The sequence below is a fragment of the Thamnophis sirtalis genome, unplaced genomic scaffold (assembly GCF_051295495.1).
Source record: "Thamnophis sirtalis isolate CommonGarterSnake01/CBP01778 unplaced genomic scaffold, rThaSir2_p1.2 scaffold_6, whole genome shotgun sequence".
Classification (NCBI taxonomy): domain Eukaryota; kingdom Metazoa; phylum Chordata; class Lepidosauria; order Squamata; family Natricidae; genus Thamnophis; species Thamnophis sirtalis.
Window position 1 is genome coordinate 7,105,902 of NW_028261386.1, and position 19,969 is coordinate 7,125,870.

The 19,969-nt window shown below is 45.1% G+C and overlaps 1 protein-coding gene across 1 annotated transcript in view; it reads left to right on the forward strand.

The window, feature by feature from the left end:
* Positions 1-19,969, forward strand: part of KSR1 (kinase suppressor of ras 1) — a 178,017-nt gene that overhangs the window by 98,639 nt on the left and 59,409 nt on the right. The window contains exon 3 of the mRNA XM_087717169.1: positions 18,621-18,768. Coding sequence (XP_087573295.1) covers positions 18,660-18,768 — 109 coding nt within the window. The 5' untranslated portion in view covers positions 18,621-18,659. The remainder of the gene's footprint in view (positions 1-18,620; positions 18,769-19,969) is intronic.

The window sequence follows — 19,969 nt, forward strand, 5'->3', positions numbered from 1 at the left end:
TGTTGAGATTTTGATTAACAAAACAAGATTGAGCAAGGAAGCAAGTAATGCCGGAAAATAAAGTGGATTATTTTATCTCCCTATGTCCCATCTGATCCTTCCCTGAATACCTTTGTGGTTGTCCTGTGTGTTTGTATACCTGCTCGTGTTTGTGTTGAGATGCGTTCCAGATAGTTAAAACAACTCCTTATCTTCAAGGCATGTTTGAGCAAGTCGGCCCTTCTATATTTTTTCCCCTTTTCATTTTGGTATTTGATAGATGGATTCAGTGGGGAAATTGCAATGGCTTGGAGCAGTGAAATAATTTCGGGGAATGGCAGGTGTAAAAAATATTTAACAGAATTGGAAGGGATCTTGGAGGTCTGCTAGTCCAACCTTTGCTCTGGCAGGAAACCTTATGCCCGGGATGGTGAACTGTTGTGACTCAGCAGAAGTTTGCTGTGAGTTGAGTCGGGATGCAGGAATAACAATGCAGCTGGGGCTCATTAGTGTGGTCTTCTGGAGATAAAAGGACTAATGGTGCCACGCCCTGGTGGCAGAAGTCAACGTTCGTCGTTCGTTCATCGTTCATCGTTCATCGGTTGTGGTTTGTTTGTGAGAGACACTTGGATAAGTGATTTGCTTTTTTTCTGTACACCTGGTTTGGCCGTAAGAGATCTTTGTTTTTGCATTCTGTTATCTTCTTGCCAGAGACTTTATTTATGTTTATTTTTGGGCTCGCAGCCGAGGCTGATAAAGTTCTTTCCTTTTAAGTCTGTCTGACTGTCGTCTGTTAACGAGCAAAGAAAGGGGGTCAGAACAGTGAAGCTATGGCATGCGTGCCACAGATGGCACGTGGAGTCATTTGTCAGAGCACGCGAGGTGTTAAAGCCATTTTTCGCCCTGCCCAAGCTCCAGAGGCTTTATAGGAGCCTGGGGAGGGCGGAAAGAGCCTCCCTGCCCCAGGAGTCCCTCTGGAGGCTTCAGGGACCTTCAGGAGGCTTCCCTGAAGCCTCTGGAGGACTAAAAACCACCTTATGCGTAAACCGGAAGTCACTTCCGGTTTGCTCGTAGGGTCAGTTTAAGGTCCCTGAAGCCTCCGGAGCGCTTCTTGGGGGGGGGGGAGAGGCTTTTTTCGCCCTCCCTAGGTTCCTATAAAGCCTCTGGAGCCTGAGGAGGGTGAAAAAAGCATGCAAAAATTGGGGGGAGCGCCTCTCATGCACGCATGCGCACTGGGGGGGTCGCACATTGCATTATAGGTGCGGCACATCCACGGCATGACTCCCCCCTGTGCTCCCACCCTTATGGCACGCGAGCCAAAAAAGGTTCGCCATCGCTGCCCTATGCCATTTCGGATAAATGTTTGTCCACTCTCTTCTACAACTTCTGGAGGCAAGTCATTCCACTGATTAATTGTGCTAACTGTCAGGAATTTCTCCTTAGTTCTAGGTTGCTTCTGTCTTTGATTAGTTTCCACTAGAGGTGGGTTGCTCCTGGTTTGGCCCAGTTCGGCCGAACCGGTAGTGGTGATTTGGCCTGGGTCGCAGAACCAGCAGCGACCCAGGCTGGCGTGCCCTCGAACCGGTTCCCCAGTCTCTTCTGCCATTGCTGACATGTTTACAGTCAACTACGCATGTGCAAGCAGTGTGTGCAATGGGTGCACGAAGCCAACCGGTACCAACCAGTACAGGAAACTACCCCTGGTTCCCACTCATTGCTTCTTGTCCTGCCCTCTGGTGCTTTGGAGAATAGCTTGATTCCCTCTTCTTTGTGGCAGCCCCTGAGATATTGGAAGACTGCTATCATGTCACCCCTAGTCCTTCTTTTCATAAGACTAGACATACCCAGTTCCTTCAACCGTTCTTCATATGTTTTAGCCTCCAGTCCCCTAATCATCTTTGTGGCTCTTCTCTGCACTCTTTCTAGAGTCTCAACATCTTTTTTACACCAGGGTTATTAAAACTGGATGCAATAGTCCAAGGGGCCTTACGAAGGCATTATATACAGTGGTATTGACACTTCACATGATCTTGAATCTATCCCCCTGCTTCAATTTCATAGTAATTGAAGAACCATCCTAACACACACACACACACACACACACACCACACCCCCCCCCCCCCACACACACCCCTTCTCTGATAAGCTGCTTTAGACTTCAGTGTTCCACGTTGGTTTGGAAATGTTTTTCTCATTCCATTTTCCTTCCAGTTGCCTTCTTGTTAAGTTTTGAGAAGTGAAGTTTAGATCTTGCTTTATTTACAGCAGTGTTTTTCAACCTTGGCGACTTTTAAGATGTGTGGACTCCAATTCCCAGAATTCCCCAGCCAGAAAAGCTTGGGAAAGGTTGAGAAACACTGATTTATATCATGGGTTTTGGTTTTTTTTAGCCAGTAAATTCTGAATTGTTGATAGAAGGGAACCAATCCATCAGTTTTACAGGAAACACATGATTTGTACTGGTTTTTGCTCCTAGGATATGAAGCTTAGGGACACCCTTATTGTAAATTTGCTTGTACAGTTAGGCAACTGCAAGCAATCCTCTCTATTCTGAAGCAGGAAAACCTCGTACAAAGTTTCATTTTTAGATAGGTTTGTTCTTTTGTACTTTCTTTTTAAAAAGTTTCAGTGCTAGCGTGCTCCGCTCTACTAGACAAACACAAGTCTAACAAATTGTAAGGGTGGATAATGGCTGTGTTGGCACACGATTCCAGAAACCAATCAGTCCCATTTTTTCCTAGCTGGCTGGGCAAATCCATTTGTGTTGATTACAGGGAATCTTTGATTTATGACTGGTTGCTTTGTGACTGTTTGAAATTACAACTTTATGTAACTTTACATAAAACAGCTGATGGCTGTTTGCAACATCCCACAATCACATGGCCACATTTTATAACAGTTTTACTGAAAACTGCCATTGGCTCAAGATTTTTGGCAAAACTAGCCTATAGCAAGCATTGCTTTACTTAACTATTGTGGTGTTCACTTAATGACTGCTGCAAAGCACTCACTCATGATTTGAGTGACTCAATTTATGACTATCATGACTTACAATTGTGATGGCCAAGCTCCCATCAGGGTCATAAATTGAGGATTACTTGTAGTGGTTTACACAGAATTTCCCAAATTAGCCAGCTCAATTTTACTTTTATTTTAAAGACACAAACCAAACTCAAGACTTGAATTTTCCTTTGTCTGCATAGATTAAAGAAGAAAGTTAAAATTTCTTACCTAAAGCAAATTTGGCATAATGGTTAAGATAACAGAATCTGGGGAAAAAAACATTAATGGTCTTGTAGTCTAACCTGCTGCCCAAGGAGGATCCTTCACAGATATTTCTCAACCTATACAACTTTAAACTGCATGAACTTCAGCTTCCAAAATTGGCCCAACCAGTGCTGACTGGGGAATTCTAGGAGTTGAAATCTACCGTCTATACCAGTGATGACTAACCTTTTCCAGACGGAATGCCCAAATCCGCACGTATGTGTGCGAATCCCCCCAATGCAATAAGCGCTCGCCCAGCACATGTGTGCGCAACCCCCCACATGCGTCCCGTGCATGCACATGTGCCTGCCTGTGCATGCATGCACAACCACCCCACCCCCTGCACATGGGCATGTGACCCCCCGCAGGCACCCCCCCAACATGCGTGGCAGAGACTCAATGACCAGCTGGCCGGTGGGAGGTACACGCGCATGCGTGGCAGAGCTAAACTGGGGCGACAGGTCGTGTGCCCACAGTGAGGGTGCTGCGTGCCACCTGTGCCATAGGTTCTCCATTACAGCTATATATGGTACGTCTTAAAATTGCTGAGGTTGAAAAACATGTTTCAGACAAGTGGTTCTCTAACCTTTGTTTGAAACCCTCAAGTGGTGGAGAAGACAATCTATTTCACACCTTAGTAGCTCTCACAATCAGGAAATTCCTCTTTATTTCAGGTTTGGCTCTCTCTCTCTCTCTCTCTCTCTCTCTCTCTCTCTCTCTCTCTCTCTGAAAAACTTCTTCCCACTGGTTTTTGTCTTATCCTAGGGAGCACTGGAAAATAAATCCACACCCTCTTCCCTGTGGCACCCTTCAAACATTAGAAGATTGCTACCATCTCTCCCCTTGGCTTTCTGTTTACCTTCAATAGCTCTTCATAGGATTCGACCTCTTAGCCTCTTACGATCTTTTTCAGTCTTGTCTGCACTATTTCCTGTTCCTCAGCATCCTCTTTGTGTTGGTGACCACAACTGGGCAGTGCTCCAGCACAGAGTGATATTAAAACTTCCCGTGATCTTGACATTATACAGTATCTCCGTTGACTTAGCCCAAAACTGCATTGGCTCTTTTGGCAGCTGTTGCCCACTGCTGGCTCATGCTTAACCCAAGGTCTACCAAGATACTCAGATTCTTTGTACTAAGTTAGCTACCGCCTAACTTGTTACCTGTGCATCTGGTTTTTCCTGACTTAATGCAGGATCTTGTATTTCTCAACACTGAATCTTGTTTGAGTTTGAGTTTGAGTTTGAGTTTATTGGGATTTATAGGCCGCCCTTTTCCCTGAGGGGACTCAGGGCGGCTTACAACCACAAGGGAGGGGGGTGCAGTGTCAAAAAAACAAAACAAAATGTGAACAAAGAAAAATAGTAAAAACACAACTTTCGTTCAGCAATCAAACACTCGGGCGGGTGAATTGGAAACCTATCCCCAGGCCTGCTGGGAGAGCCAGATCTTGAGGGCTGCGCGGAAGGTCTGGATGGTGGTGAGGGTACGGATCTCAACGGGGAGATCGTTCCACAGGGTCGGAGCTGCAACAGAAAAGGCTCTCCTCCGTGTGGTCGCCAGTCGGCATTGACTGGCAGATGGGATTCGGAGGAGGCCCAGTCTGTGCGATCTAATTGGTCGTAGGGAGGTGTTGTGTTGGATAGGGCCCAAAGCCACTCAAGATTATTTTGAAATTTGTGGCTGTGTTTTGAGCTGCTAGGAAACCCTCCAGCTTTGTGTTATCCATACGTTTCGCGAGTGTCTCTTCTATTCTCTCCTTTAAGTAATTTATAAAGATAATATATCCAGAATTGACTGTAGAAAGTCCAGGTGCTAGAAACTAGACTGTGGATTCCAGTTAAAGGTATTAAAATATCCTTCAGGTTATAAAAATGCAGTTTTTGCTGAAGTCCTTACCCAATTTCTCTTTCTTTTGAAACTCACATCAAATTCTTTTTGAGGTACATTGAGTTAAACTTTATAGAACTTTCCAAACATGGACGCACTGTCTTATAGTGGCAATTTGATATTGGTAGATCTATTGCTAATGATTCCCTGTGTGGGATTTTACTTCGGCATTATAGATTTACACTTACATGGTAAATTCATCAGGCCACGTGTATATTTCAGTCTCAGCAATTTTAAGCTGCATGGACTTCAGTTCCCAGAATTCCCCGGTCAGCCTGACAGATTAAGGTCCCTTGGAAATATAATCTAAATATAATCACATTGGCTATGTTTAAATCTTTCCCTTACTTTCCATTCTGATGTCCTAAAATTCCTGTGATGAAACTTGGGTGGCTTGGACAGGAGGGGAACTTTTGATTTGAATGACCTACTGAATTTTAAAAAAGTAAGGGGCCGAAACAGCAGTCTTGAATTTAGAAAAGCAAGTATCCGGCTTGCTACCCATTTGAATTTTTCTCCTTCCTTAATTTACAAGGGTTCTCAATGTAGGTTTTCTTAGCTTAGGAGTTTTCTAAGCCAACCAGCCTCCATTTGGAATCACTTAGCAAAGTAAACATCAAGGATTAAGTCTTTGCCAGAATTGCTCTCTATCCTTCACATGCTACCTTTCTAGATTCAGGGGACATATTTGTGTGAGATGATTTCAGACCTTTTCAGGCATCCATTTTTGGTCAAGACAATGTAAACAAAGATGGTGAGACTCTAGAAAGAGTGCAGAGAAGAGCAACAAAGATGATTAGGGGACCAGAGGCTAAAACATATGAAGAACAGTTGCAGGAACTGGGTATGTCTAGTTTAATGAAAAGAAGGACTAGGGGAGACATCATAGCAGCGTTCCAATATCTCAGGGGCTGCCACAAAGAAGGGGGAGTCAAGCTATTCTCCAAAGCACCTGAGGGCAGAACAAGAAGCTATGGGTGGAAACTAATCAAGGAGAGAAGCAACCTAGAACTGAGGAGAAATTTCCTGACAGTAAGAACAATTAATCAGTGGAACAACTTGCCTCCAGAATTTGTGAATGCTCAAACACTGGACGTTTTTAAGATGTTGGCCAACCATTTGTCTGAAGTGGTGTAGGGTAAGCAAGGGGTTGGACTAGAAGACCTTCAAGATGGTGTGTCCTATCCTATCCTAGTCTCCTCTCTGGGCTTACCCCAGCTACTAACTGGGGCAGCCTAGCCCAGGCACAAGGCTTAATAAGTACGAGGCTTCTATGCATCTCCCAAAGTTGGCACTGATCTTGTTTGCTAATAATAGCTTGCTTGAGCTAGAATATTGCACTTGTGTGTGTTTGTGTGTCTGTGAAGGATGCATTCCTCTTGGGCTGACAGGTGTCCTGGGTTCTGCTTCGCCTGAATTCTGACCTTTGATACTTAAGCAGCCATTGCAAAATTCTTTATGCATTTCTCAGTAAGGATCCAGCCTAGTGTTGATTAAGGAACAAGATTCTTTCTGGGTTGCTCGGAAGCCCCAGCAGTTCAATCAAACTTTTTTTTTTACATTTTACACACACACACACAAAATTCATTATTATGACCCATGCTGTATATCCCTATTAAATCACGATGTTAGACCAAACAACAGCAACAGGAGATTTTCACCAGGGAAACTAACAAGCTACCAATAGCAATAGCACTTAAACTTATATACCGCTTCACAGTGCTTTACAGCCCTCTCTAAGTTTGTTTACAGAATCAGGCTCTTGTCCCCAACAATCTGGGTCCTCATTTTATCCACCTTGAAAGGATGGGAGGCTGAGTCAACCTTGAGCCTGGTGAGATTCGAACTGCCAAATTGCAGTACCCTGCAGTACTGCATTCTTACCACTGTGCCACCATGGCTCTTAGATCCTATATCTGGGCTGGCAGTGTTGGCTGACTTGTTGTTTCCGAAACAAAAAGATGCACATTAAAAGCTTTAAATAAGTATAGAGGCAGGAGTGAGTAGTAAGTGTGAGAGGGATCTTGGAGTCCTAGTGGACAACCATTTAAATATGAGCCAGCAGTGTGCAGCAGCTGCCAAAAAAGCCAACACAGTTCTAGGCTGCATAAATTATTATACCAATTATCTGGATCCCTTTCAGTCCGGTTTCAGGCCTGGCTACAGCACGGAAACTGCTTTGGTTGCGCTGATCGTTGATCTCTGGCGAGCCAGGGATAGGGGTCAGTCCTTTATCCTAGTGCTCCTTGACCTCTCAGTGGCCTTTGATACATCGACCATGGTATCCTTCTGCGACGGTTACGAGAGGTGGGAGTGGGAGGCACCGTTCTTCGGTGGTTCTCCTCCTACCTCTCGGACAGGTCGCAGTCGGTGTTGGTTGGAGGACAGAGGGCGACCCCGAGGCCCCTCAATTATGGGGTGCCGCAGGGCTCGGTCCTGTCCCCCCTCCTATTTAACATCTACATGAAGCCGCTGGGAGAGATCATATGGCGGCACGGGATGAAATACTACCAATACACAGATGATACACAATTGTATCTGTCCACCCCGTGCCAACTCAGTGAAGCAGTAGAAGTGATGGGCCAGTGCCTGGAGGCTGTCAGGGTCTGGATGGGAACGAACAAGCTTGCACTCAATCCCGACAAGACCGAATGGCTATTGATGTTCCCTCCCAAAGATTGGCTAATTATTCCATCTCTCAGTCTGGGGGGTGAAATTATACGCCCCTCAGAGAGGGTTCGCAATTTGGGAGTCCTCCTGGATCCACAGCTGACTTTAGATCACCAGTTATCGGCTGTGACCAGGGGGGTCTTTGCCCAGGTTTGCCTGGTGCACCAATTGCGACCCTATCTGGACTGGGAGGCCCTTCAGATAGTCATTCACGCCCTCGTGACCTCAAGACTGGACTACTGTAATGCGCTTTACATGGTGCTGCCCTTGAAAAGTGTTCGAAGACTTCAGCTAGTCCAGAATGCAGCCGCGCGAGCGATTGTGGGTGCACCTAGGTACACCCACGTTACACCTATCCTCCGCGAGCTGCACTGGCTGCCCATTGGTCTCCGGACTCGCTTCAATGTGCTAGTTGTTACTTATAAAGCCCTACATGGCATCGGACCTGGGTACCTGAGAGACCGCCTCCTGCCAATTACCTCCCAAAGATCAATTCGATCACACAGGCTTGGCCTTCTCCGGGTTCCATCTGCCAGCCAATGCCGGCTGGCGACCCCCCGGGGGAGAGCCTTTTCTGTTGCTGCTCCGGCCCTCTGGAACGAGCTCCCCGTGGAGATCCAGACCCTTACTACCCTCCCGGCCTTCCGTAAAGCTACTAGGTCCTGGCTGTTTCGGCAGGCTGGGGGCTGTTAAAGCCCCCAGCCCCGTCTTAATTGTGACTGTTGTGGATTTTAAAATTGTTTGTATTGTCTTATTTATTCCCTCACCTGTTTATTGTGAGCCGCCCGGAGTCCTTCGGGAGTGGGCGGCATACAAAACCAATAAACCTAAAACCTAAATAGAGGGATAGAATCAACATCACGTGAAGTGTTAATACCACTTTATAATGCCTTGGTGAGGCCACACTTGGAATACGGCATCCAATTTTGGTCACCATGTAAAAAAAATGCTGAGACTCTAGAAAGAATGCAGAGAAGAGCAACAAAGATGATTAAGGGACTGGAGGCTAAAACATATGAAGAACGCTTGCAGGATCTGGATATGTAATGACAAGAAGGACTAGGGGAGACAGGATAGCAGTCTCCCAATATCTCAGGGGCTGCCACAAAGAAGAGGGAATCAAGCTATTCTCCAAAGCACCTGAGGGTAGAACAAGAAGCAATGGGTGGAAACTAATCAAGGAGAGAAGCAACTGGAACTAAGGAGAAATTTCCTGATAGTGAGAACAATTAATCAGTGGAACAACTTGCCTCCAGAATTTGTGAATGCTCCAGCACTGGAAGTTTTTAAAAAGATTTTGGATAACCATTTGTGTGAAATGGGGTAGGGTTTCCTGCCTGAGCAGGGGGTTGGACTAGAAGACCTCCAAGGTCCCCTCCAACTCTATTATTCTATTCTATTCTAAAATCAACTATTCTCATGGGTTCTTACTGTACTCCCAACCTCCTCCGCAAACTGACAGCAGATCTTTTTAAGATTCTGGGTGCAAGCCCAGTCCATTGGCAAACATTAACAACATGTTCCAGGATCCAGTTCTGGCAACCGATTATGTGCGAAGATAGCACATGAAATGCGGAGATTGCCAGTTTTTTCAGCATGCATAATTATGTTAATGAACAGACTAATCAATGTTCCTTGAACTGGAATGTTCCAGATGTTTGCATTACATTTTTCTCAGTTTCCGGAAAAACACATTAAGCTGGTAAAGGCAGGAATTGTCCAGCACTTCAGGAAAATGACAATTGAGGAGATTTGGAACATGTTCTCCGGCTAAACAAAATGATTATTTTCATGATAATCTCCAACCCGAAATAAATGTTGATATTTTTATGTAATTGTGTTTTATTTTTAATCTTGTCTAAACATTTTAAAAAACAATTTTAGTGTTTTTTCAATCCCTGATTTTAGTTTGGTGGTGCAGTTTCTCACTCCATTATTTATTTATTTGATTTATATCCTGCTTTTATTATTTTTGTAAACAACTCCATGTGGCAAACAAACTTAATACAAGTAGTCCTCGACTTAACAACAGTTGATTTAGTGATCAAAGTTACAACGGGGCTGAAAATAGTGACATGACCTTTTTTCTCTTCTTCTTCTTCTTCTTCTTCTTCTTCTTCTTCTTCTTCTTCTTCTTCTTCTTCTTCTTCTTCTTCTTCTTCTTCTCCTTCTCCTCCTCCTCCTCCTCCTCCTCCTCCTTCTCCTTCTCCTTCTCCTTCTTCTTCTTCTCCTTCCTCCCTCTCCCCCCCATTCTCCTTACTCATGACTTTTCCAGCCTCGTGCCACTTTTTAATTTCATTGATTGACGCTAATTGTATAGTTTACAATGTGTGTAACTGTCATCCGATGTCATCTATCAAGTCCTCTTTGAGTTGAGCTTAGCTGCTGATGTTTTCATGGTCTTGTCCATATACTTTTCTTGGCCATAGTCAAGTCATTTGCTGTGGTTTTGATATATGACTGGCCTGGGAATTCTGGGATTTGAAGTTAACATATCTGAAGAGTTGCCAAGTTTAAGAAACATTGATAGCAATAGCAATAGCAGTTAGACTTATATACCGCTTTATAGGGCTTTCAGCCCTCTCTAAGCGGTTTACAGAGTCAGCATATCGCCCTCACAGTCTGGGTCCTCATTTCACCCACCTCGGAAGGATGGAAGGCTGAGTCAACCTTGAGCCGGTGAGATTTGAACCGCCGAACTGCAGATAGCAGTCAGCTGAAGTGGTTGCAGTACTGCACTCTAACCACTGCGCCACCTCGGCTCACAAGTGCCTGGAGATGTTTTGGTGGTCTCCCATCCAGAAACTAACCCGGTTCCTCTCTGCTTAGCTTTTGGAGATCACCAAAGAGAGGAATAGGGTGATAGGGCATATTATTCTGCAGCGGTATTCAACACTTAGTGATGTATTAGGGCAGACAAAGTCAAAGTCACATCTACTTTCAGCCATGGAAATGATGGGCAGTAACCCCAAATTCATAAAACAAACCCACCTGCTACAAGTTTAAGACCACAAAGTGACGTGTTTCAAACACAACAAACTTCAAACCCAAGAAGTTTAGCAAAGTCTTGGGCTGCAAATGTTTTGTAGTGAAATGTTTTGCATATCCCTAATGGGGTGACTTTGGGCACAGTTACTGTTTCTTAACTCAACCTGCTTCATCAGGTAAATAAATAAGAGTATGTTTATGGGAGAGGCAGATAAACTGTTTTGTCAATTCTTCCAATCTGTTTTTCAGTCTGTGCACCCTTTCAGTATTCCACTGTGCCTGGATTTTTACCAGCCAACTTTCAAGGGTATACTTTGCTCTGGTGATAAAAATGCAACCATGCCACTCCTTTTAATATTCTTTTGTTGTTAGTTGCAGAGTCGTGTCCGACCCATCACGACCCCATAGACAACATTCCTCCAGGCCTTCCTGTCCTCTACCATCCTCTAGAGTCCATTTAAGCTCACATTGACTGCTTCAGTGACTCCATCCAGCCACCTCATTCTCTGCCGTCCCTTTCTTCTTTTTCCCTCAATCCTTCCCAGCATTGGGCTCTTCTCATTAGGTGTCCTTCCTTCTCATTAGGTGGCCAAAGTATTTGAGTTTCCTCTTCAGGATCCGGCCTTCTAAAGAGCAGCCAGGGTTGATCTCCTCTAGGACTGACCAATTGGATCTCCTTGCAGTTCAAGGGACTCGCAGGAGTCTTCTCCAGCACCAGAGTTCAAAGGCCTCAATTCTTTGGAGCTCAGCCTTTCTTATGGTCCAACTTTCACAGCCATCCATTGCAACTGGGAAATCATAGCCTGGACTATATGCACTTTTGTTGGCAGGGTGAGGTGTCTGCTTTTTAGTATGTTGTCTAGGTATGACATACCTTTCCTCCCCATGGACAAGGATATTTTAATTTCTTGGCTGCAATTCCCATCTGCAGTGATCTTGGAGCCCAGGAAAATAAAATCTGTCACTACCTCCATTTCTTCCCCATCTATTTGCCAGGAATTGTGAGGGCCGGATATCTTAGTTTTCTTAATGTTGAGTTTCAAGCCAACTTTTGAATTCTCCCTCTTCTCCCGCATTGAGAGGCTCTTTAGTTCCTCTCCACTTTCTGCCATTAGAGCTTTTAAAATTTCCTTTTGATATTCTTTTAATCCCTCTTCAAGGGAGGCCTCCTTTTCTCTGTGGGTGCTGCCTGCATGGTGCTCTTTTAGCTGGCCTAGATACATATGTGCTTGTGGCAAAGCAAGATTTTTTTCAAGTGCCACTTTCAAACCACTTCAAGAGCTCTGTTGCAGTTTGCCCTTGATAGCTGGAAACTGGTATATCTTACACATGATTGCATCAGGTTGACAAGAGGGGGAAATCCATCTTCTGGTTGGGTGGGAAGACGGTGCCGCTCTACTCCACAGGACATGGGGTGACATGATAGCAGTATTCCAGTATTTGAGGGGCTGCCACAAAAAAGTGGGGGGTCAACTTATTTTCCAATGCATCAGACGGCAGGAAAAGAAACGATGGATGGAAAGTAAGCAAGGAGAGAGAAGCAGTCTGGAACTGAGGAGAAACTTCATAACAGAGAGAACAATTAACCAGTGGAAGAGCTTTGCCTTCAGAAGTTGTGGGTGCTTCATCACTGGAGGTTTTTAAGAACACGCAGGACAGCCACTTATCTGAAATGATACAGGCTCTCCTGCTTGAGCAGCGGGTTGGACTAGAAGACCTTCAAGGTCCCTTCCAGTTCTTATTCTGAATTATTCAGGATGGATGCCTTAAGCAAATAATGGGGTGTGTCTGTTGTCCTCCAAGCAACCTTACTTGGTTCCACCACAAAACCGCGGTAGACAAAAGCGCACTCGACAAAAGCGCATATGTGACGTCATCACAGCGCGACGAAAACATCGCACTGTGAGCGGTAAATTTAAAATTAAAGCAAAAACCTTACCGTAACCCCCCCAAACCTAACCCTAACCCTAACCCTTAACCTAACCCTAAACCTAAACCTAACCCTAAACCTAACCCTAAACCTAAACCTAAACCTAAACCTAAACCTTAACCTAACGCTAAACCTAACGGTAACCCTTAACCTAACGCTAAACCTAACCCTAACGCTTAACGTAACCCTAAACCTAACCCTAACCCTTAAGCTAACCCTAACCCTAACCCTAACCCTTACCTTTATGTGAATCGGCTTGCTTTAATTTTATTTTAATTTTAATTTAATTTATTTTTAATTTTTTTTCATCGCGCTGCTGATGACGTCAGGTACGCGCTTTCGTCGAGCGCGGTTTTGTCGACCGTGGTTTTGACGGGTCACGACCTTACTTAACCTGAGTACTCAACCCATAACCCATTTTCAGGGATCGCCCTACGCTGAGCATTAAACTAGCCAGCCAAGATACAGATGAACACCTATATTTCCAAAAGATGTAACGCTTGATGAGGGGATAACCCGAGTTATGTTTTTTTCCTGACTTCACGCTATTGTAAAGTAGTCCTTGACTTACAACCATCGTGGAGCCTAATCATTACAATCCTAAGTCACCAGGGTGATAAAGCGTTTCATCATGGGACGGACCTGATTTTATTACCTTTTTAAAAAAATGGTGGCCATTAGCAACACTATGGTGGTTCAATGAATCCATGCTCGTTTAGAAAAGCCATGGCTCGCTAGGGTATATTTTTGTGGAAAACAAGGAAATACAGTTTTTGACAAAAATGTCATAAATCGCAATCAGGTGATTGCTGGATGCTGCACACATGCTGTAAATACCAAGTGCCCAAAATGCAGTCACATGACCAGGGGAACTTGGACTAAGGCCATAAATACCTGTTGGGGCATCTGTCATAACCTTCACTGGTTCTGATGATTCTTCCATCCAATAAGCAAGTATTGGCGAACCTTTTTGGCACCGAAACGGGAGCGCACACATGTGCATGTGCTGGAAACAAGAAGAGCAGCCTCCCGGCACACACATCTTTTGGATTCCAGCACGCACATGCCACCTGGTTTTTGGCATGCATGCACACACCACAGTGGTGGAATTCAGCCAGCTCACACCTATTCAGGAGAACAGGTTGTTAACTTTCCAAGAAGTTTGGAGAACCGGTTGTTGGAAGAAATCTTTTGTTTTTCCCCCACTTTACAGGGCTAATCCTGTAAGGAAGGCAGGAAGGAAACATTCTGGTAGTGTTTCTAGCCTCATCTTTATTGCCCTGCATACAGAAACTGCCTCTCCGGTTAACCCTTATTACATTGTAAGAGCTAAGGCAAAGCGCCCATCGACATGAGTTACGTTGAGTTGACCACACCCAATCAGTCACATGACCATCGAGCCATGCTTACCCAGCTGGTCATTAAGGCAGAGAACCAGTTGTTAAATTATTTGAATCCCACCATTGACACGCCAGAAACTGGAAGAGTGTCAGTGAAGCACACCCCGCCACCGAGAAGAACCAGCGCAGCCCCTCCCCTTCCTCCAGAGCCTGACTGCTTCTCGGCCAATGCGCCTCTTACCCCGGCACCGGACAGATGTTCCTCCTGTGTGGACTCAGCTCCTGTGCAACCCCGCTGCCCCAGAAGAGTAGCAGTAGCCGCGGGGCAAGGGGCAGCAGCAACTGGCCGGCTCCTGCAGCCGCTCCCCCGCCAGCAAGCCGGGCCCTCAACGGCGTCTCCATGTGTGAGGAGCTGGGCTCTCCTCCAGCCTTCCTGGGGCAGCTCGCCTCCCCGACAGCGGCTCCTCCTCTTCCAGCATCACAACTGGAAGCGGCAGCGCGAGAACTGCTACCGCCGGTTCTACCACAAAACCGCGGACGACAAAATCGCGGTCGACGAAAGCGCGTATGTGACGTCATCACAGCGCGACGAAAAAGATCGAAAAAGATCGAAAAATGTAAAAATAAAGCTAAAACCTTCCCCTAACCCCCCCCAAACCTAACCCTAAACCTAACCCTAAACCTAACCCTTAACCTGACCCTAAACCTAACCCTAAACCTAACCCTTAACGTAACGAAAAACCTAACGCTAACCCTTAACCTAACGCTAAACGTAACGCTAACGCTCTAACCCTAACCCTAACCCTTAACCTAACCCTTACCTTTATGTGAATCGGCTTGCTGTAATTTAATTTTTATTTCAATTTTTCGATCTTTTTCGTCGCGTTGTGATGACGTCACATACGCGATTTCGTCATCCGTGCTTTTGTGGAACGCACTTTTGACGGGTCACGGCTACCGCCACCTTGCCCCCGGAAGAGCAACGGGCAATGGCTCGTGTGCCCGGAGAGATGGCTCTGCGTGCCACTTCCGGCATGCGTGCCATAGGTTCGCCATCACGGCTATAAGCCAACGTTTCTTAACCCAGAATGCTGGCTGGGGAATTCTGGGAGTTGAAGTCCACACATCTTAAAAGTTGCTAGGGTTGAGAAACACGGCTTTTGAGCATCGATGTTGCTCACGGTGGGTAATTCCAGTTCTATGCTTCTGCCTTTTCTTTTTTTTTAATTTTTGGTTATTTGTTCTGGGGAAGAGAGGGAAGAAAAGGGGAGGGGGAGCCCACCCTTCTGGAGGCTCAAAGCTGTTGTTTTGTGAAAGTACAGTACACGTTAAGCCATGTTCTTGCATTATCTGGTGTTAGAACAGATTTCTCGCGCACGCTGCAACTCCTTGGCTTCGTGACTTGGATCTCGGCCTGCTCTCGGTTATCTAACCCTCCCTGGCATGCTTTTGGGCTGCACACGGCCCTTTTCCTTTCTAGGCTCCCGCCATAGGCTTTCATGTATTAAGGCAAAGCCTGTGTTTTGACAGCTGATGCAGCTCGGTGCTTGGGAGACAGAGTCACGAATCTGGATGCTCTCCCTTTGGATCTCTTCTGTACTTCGGACTTATGAGCTGGTTAGGTAGTTGGCCTACGGAAAGACTTTCTCTCCCTCTCACAGATCGGTTCTTGAGTTGGAGAGAATAATAACGTGGAGCTAAGATTGTCCCAAAGGTGCCTTTTTCTTTTTTGGAATTTTTTTTTCCATTTTTTGTTCTCTATATACAATTATAGGTATACACTCACAGTTATTCGTCTTCTTTTACATTCGTCATTCTTATACGTTTATCATTCCATTTACAGGGTTATAATATACCACTTGGGTTGCTTTGTTTACCATCCCTAGCCTGTTTTGACACCACTTTCCTTTCCCTTTCTTTTCTCCCTTCTCTCCTTTCTTCCTTCCTCTCTCCTTTCCCTTCCTTCTTCTCTTCCCTTTCCTCTCCCCTGCTCCTCTTTCTCTTCCCCTTCCTGCCTTCTCCCTTCTCCCTTCCATCTTCCTGTCCTCTCCTTTATCTTCCTTCCCTTCTCTTCCTCTCATCTCCTCTCTTCCTCTCTTCCTTCCTTTTTTCTATTGTTGTAGAAGTCTCTTCCAGCTCTTAATTTTTATTTTCTTGGGGTGGTATTTCCGCAGACTCAAAAATAGCTGAATATCATTTCTTATTTCCTTTCCTTCTCAAATCTATCCTGATTGTGTTTTCCCCCTTTGTATTTTACCTTTATATACTTATATATTATTATTTTCTTCCCCCTTCTTCCCTCCCCTTTTCTGCTTGATGGCGTATCGTCTGGGTTCCATGCCTTTCTCTAACCATTCATAAAATCTTCCCCATGTCTTGAAGTACACTGATTCCTCTTTATCCTTTATATTCAAGGTCAATCTGTTCATCTCTGCACAGCAAAGATGCTTTTTCAAAAGGCTGTTTTTTTTTTCTTTTTCTTGAAGACATTTTGCTCCTCATCCTCAGCTTCTTCAGTTCTGGAGAACTTCAGTTCTGGAGAACCTGAAGAAGCTTCTTGGATGAGAAGCAAAACATCTTCAAGGAAAAAAACAAAGTCCAATGGGCTTTTGAAAAAGCACCTTTGGGACAACCATGACTTGGATGACTGAGAATTTCCATAGGCATTTAGTGCCAAGATATGCACCTGAAGCTGAAACGGCTCAAGACTTCCCAGGGCCCTTATGAAATTGTAATTATAATGGGCCAAAGGAGAGACCATTAAACAATAATATTTGCCTGCTTTCGGAGAGTCATCTTATTAAATGCATTGATTTGAATTATGTTTAAAAGCCAGCTTCAAATAAATCTATTTAATTTTCATGTTAGCCTCTAGCATTAGAATTATTGGGAGTCAGATCCGACGTAAGTGATAATCATAATTATTAATAATTTTCTTAACATGTCTGATATAACAGTCTTTGAAAACAAGAAAGTTTGATTCATTGTTGCTAAGACTTAGGAAAAGGAATAAAAAAAAATACCATGACTTGCAAATCAAAGTCAAATGCTTATAGAAAAAGAAATTTGCTGTTATACTAATCATGATTGGAGTTTTTGGAGCAATATCTATAAAACTCTCTTGATATTTGGACACTTTAAATATGTTGGACCTGAATGTTCTTTTTTTTTTTTTTAAAAAAACACCAGCTTGCTTGGAACTGCCTATATATCCTCAGATGCTACCAATAATTCTTAGGTCCTTGGACTTGAATTATTACGTCTCCCCCAGTTTTTGACTGTCAACCTAACCATAGGTTACCCTATAATTATGGTTTGTCACACAACCAGATGTATGGCATTTTTGTCTACCTATTGAGTCCTTCCCAAGAACCCAAGAAAGGCAGATGTTGATGTTTGATGGTGTTTATGACATCTTGTCACAGGATGTAAGCCATTCCAAGTAAAGCTGCCTTTTACAATTGATTGAGATGAGGGTGATTTTGTCAATACAGATGGTATTCAAGTGGTGCTGCGGATGTTTTTTGATTTGCATCCAAGACACCTATTAGAATTGTTATTATCTTTCTGATCTCTCCGGGTATTACAATATCCACTGTGCAGATCCCCCCCCCCCAATCTTATCGAAAATTGTTAAATCTTGGGGTGTTGGGTGGAGCATAGAACAGCTATGTTCTAAAGCTGCCAAGCATTTAAGCTTCTATATTTTCTGTTACGTTGCCTAGGTTTGTGTTCTCTCCCAGCACTTGCCTGCAGGCAAATTGATATTTCCTGCAGATATTCCAATTATTATTATTATTTTGATTTCGGGAGGGTGGAAATCAATCCCTCTCTCCCAGCTTCCCTCCTAGATGTACTGAAAGTCCCCTCCCTCTCCAGCTGTATTGGGCCGATTGAAATCTGCTCCCCCTAATTTTGTTCCCTTTCAGCTGCGTTGGAGCACAACACCCATGCCATCCAGCCAGGCATGCCCCAAGCCTCTTTAAAAGCGTTGGCATGCGCTCCTGCAAGCTGGCTTTAACAGGCTCGCCTAGCTATTTGCGATGCTGGGTGGAAAGTTTTGACAACGTTGCGATTCCGGCAAAGGTCAGCGCACAATGTCGCTCTTTTGCTTGTAAGGGGGGGGGAAGCGTGTAGGGTTGATGTTGCATGAACCTCAGCCAGCCTTTCCCGCTTCTGCTTCGTCACTGCCCGAAAGCCCGCCGTGACTGGACCATTGAGCAGCAAAAGCCATGTCTTCTTCCTTGATTCTTGTTTTAAAGAGAGAGAGAGAGAGAGACAGAGAGAGAGAGAGAAATGCAGGGAGGATTACGAGCCAAAGCAGCTGCTGCGATGCTTTGAATGCATTGTGTGCGGAGGTCTCCGTTTTGACCCTGGAGAAACCCTTCATCCTCGGCTCGCCACAAAGGGGTGACTCACTCAGTCTCCAAATACTGCAGAGAGCAACCCTCAAACTTAATCTCTGAAAACTTTCCCGCGGGTGGGGAGAAGGAAGCCGACCCTCTTCTGAAAACCTCTCCCTCCCTCCTCCCCCCCCCCATCTCTCTTTTCTGCAGAGGATTCCAGAGGACCTCACGCTCGATGCCTTCTTGGAGATGAATGACTTGAAAGTCAAAGACACGATGAAGAGATACGGGGCCAGCCCGGAAGAGTGTTCCCGGCTGAACGGAGCCCTCACCTGCTTGAGGAAAGCAACGCGGATGGGTAAAACAGAGACTCCTGGGCACCAGTGGGATTTTGAGGGCGGGAGGGGAAGAGAATGGGGATGGGGGAAGGAAGGGTTCAGACGGGAGATGGGGGCTAACTCAGAGAGAAGAGGGAAGTGCGGAAAAACGGGAGCAGGCGAGCACCATGGGTTGTGACTTGCCTCCAGAAGTGGTGGGTGCTCCAACACTCGAGGATTTTAAAAAGAGAGAGGACAACCACTGGTCTGAAATGGTAGCGCCACGGCGCAGTGGTTAAATGCAGCACGCAGGCTACTGCTAGATCAGCAGTTCAGCGGTTCAAATCTCACCGGCTCAGGGTTGACTCAGCCTTCCATCCTTCCGAGGTGGGTAAAATGAGGACCCAGATTGTTGGGGGCAATATGCTGACTCTCTGTAAACCGCTTAGAGAGGGCTGAAAGCCCTATGAAGCGATATATAAGTCTACTGCTATTGCTATTGCTATTGCTATATAGGATTTTCTGCCTGAGCTGGACTAGAAGACCTCCAAGGCCCCTTCCAACTCTTATTCTGTTGTTCTGTTTTGTTTTGGGATTCTTGTTGTTTTTGGCACATGGATAGGTTAGACCTTAGAAAGGTGTGGGGTGGAAGAGTTAAGGCCTAACCTGAGTTGACACTTTTTATTCATTTATTTTATTTTAATTTATCTATCTTGGCTTGTCAAGCATGAATAAACAGAAAACAAGCATAAGTATGAATATAACATATAAGCATATAAGTTTAAGCGGGTATATGTATATACCAGAGGTGGGTTGCTGCCGGCATTACTGCCTGTTCGGTGCCCTCGGGCGCATTTGCACAAAAATAGGTCCGCGCATGTACAAAAGTTAAAAAGAAAAAAAATTAAATGTGTGCAATGAAAATTGTTCTGCGCATGCGCAGAACCAAAATCAAGATGGCGGCACCGTATGAGAATCGGTTTTGGGGGCGTGGCAGGCCTAGGTCATTGCTGGTTTCAGCGACCCAGGCCGCCAAACCACTACCGATTCGGGCGAACCACTCCAAACCAGTAGGAACCCACCTCTGTTATATACATAAGAAATGAGTACAAATAGATGGGAATAGTAGGACAGGGACGATAGGCACGATGCTGCGCTTATGCATGCCCCCCCCCCTACAGACCTCTTAGGAATGGGGTGAGGTCCACGGTAGACAGTTTAAGGTTAAAGTTTTGGGGATTT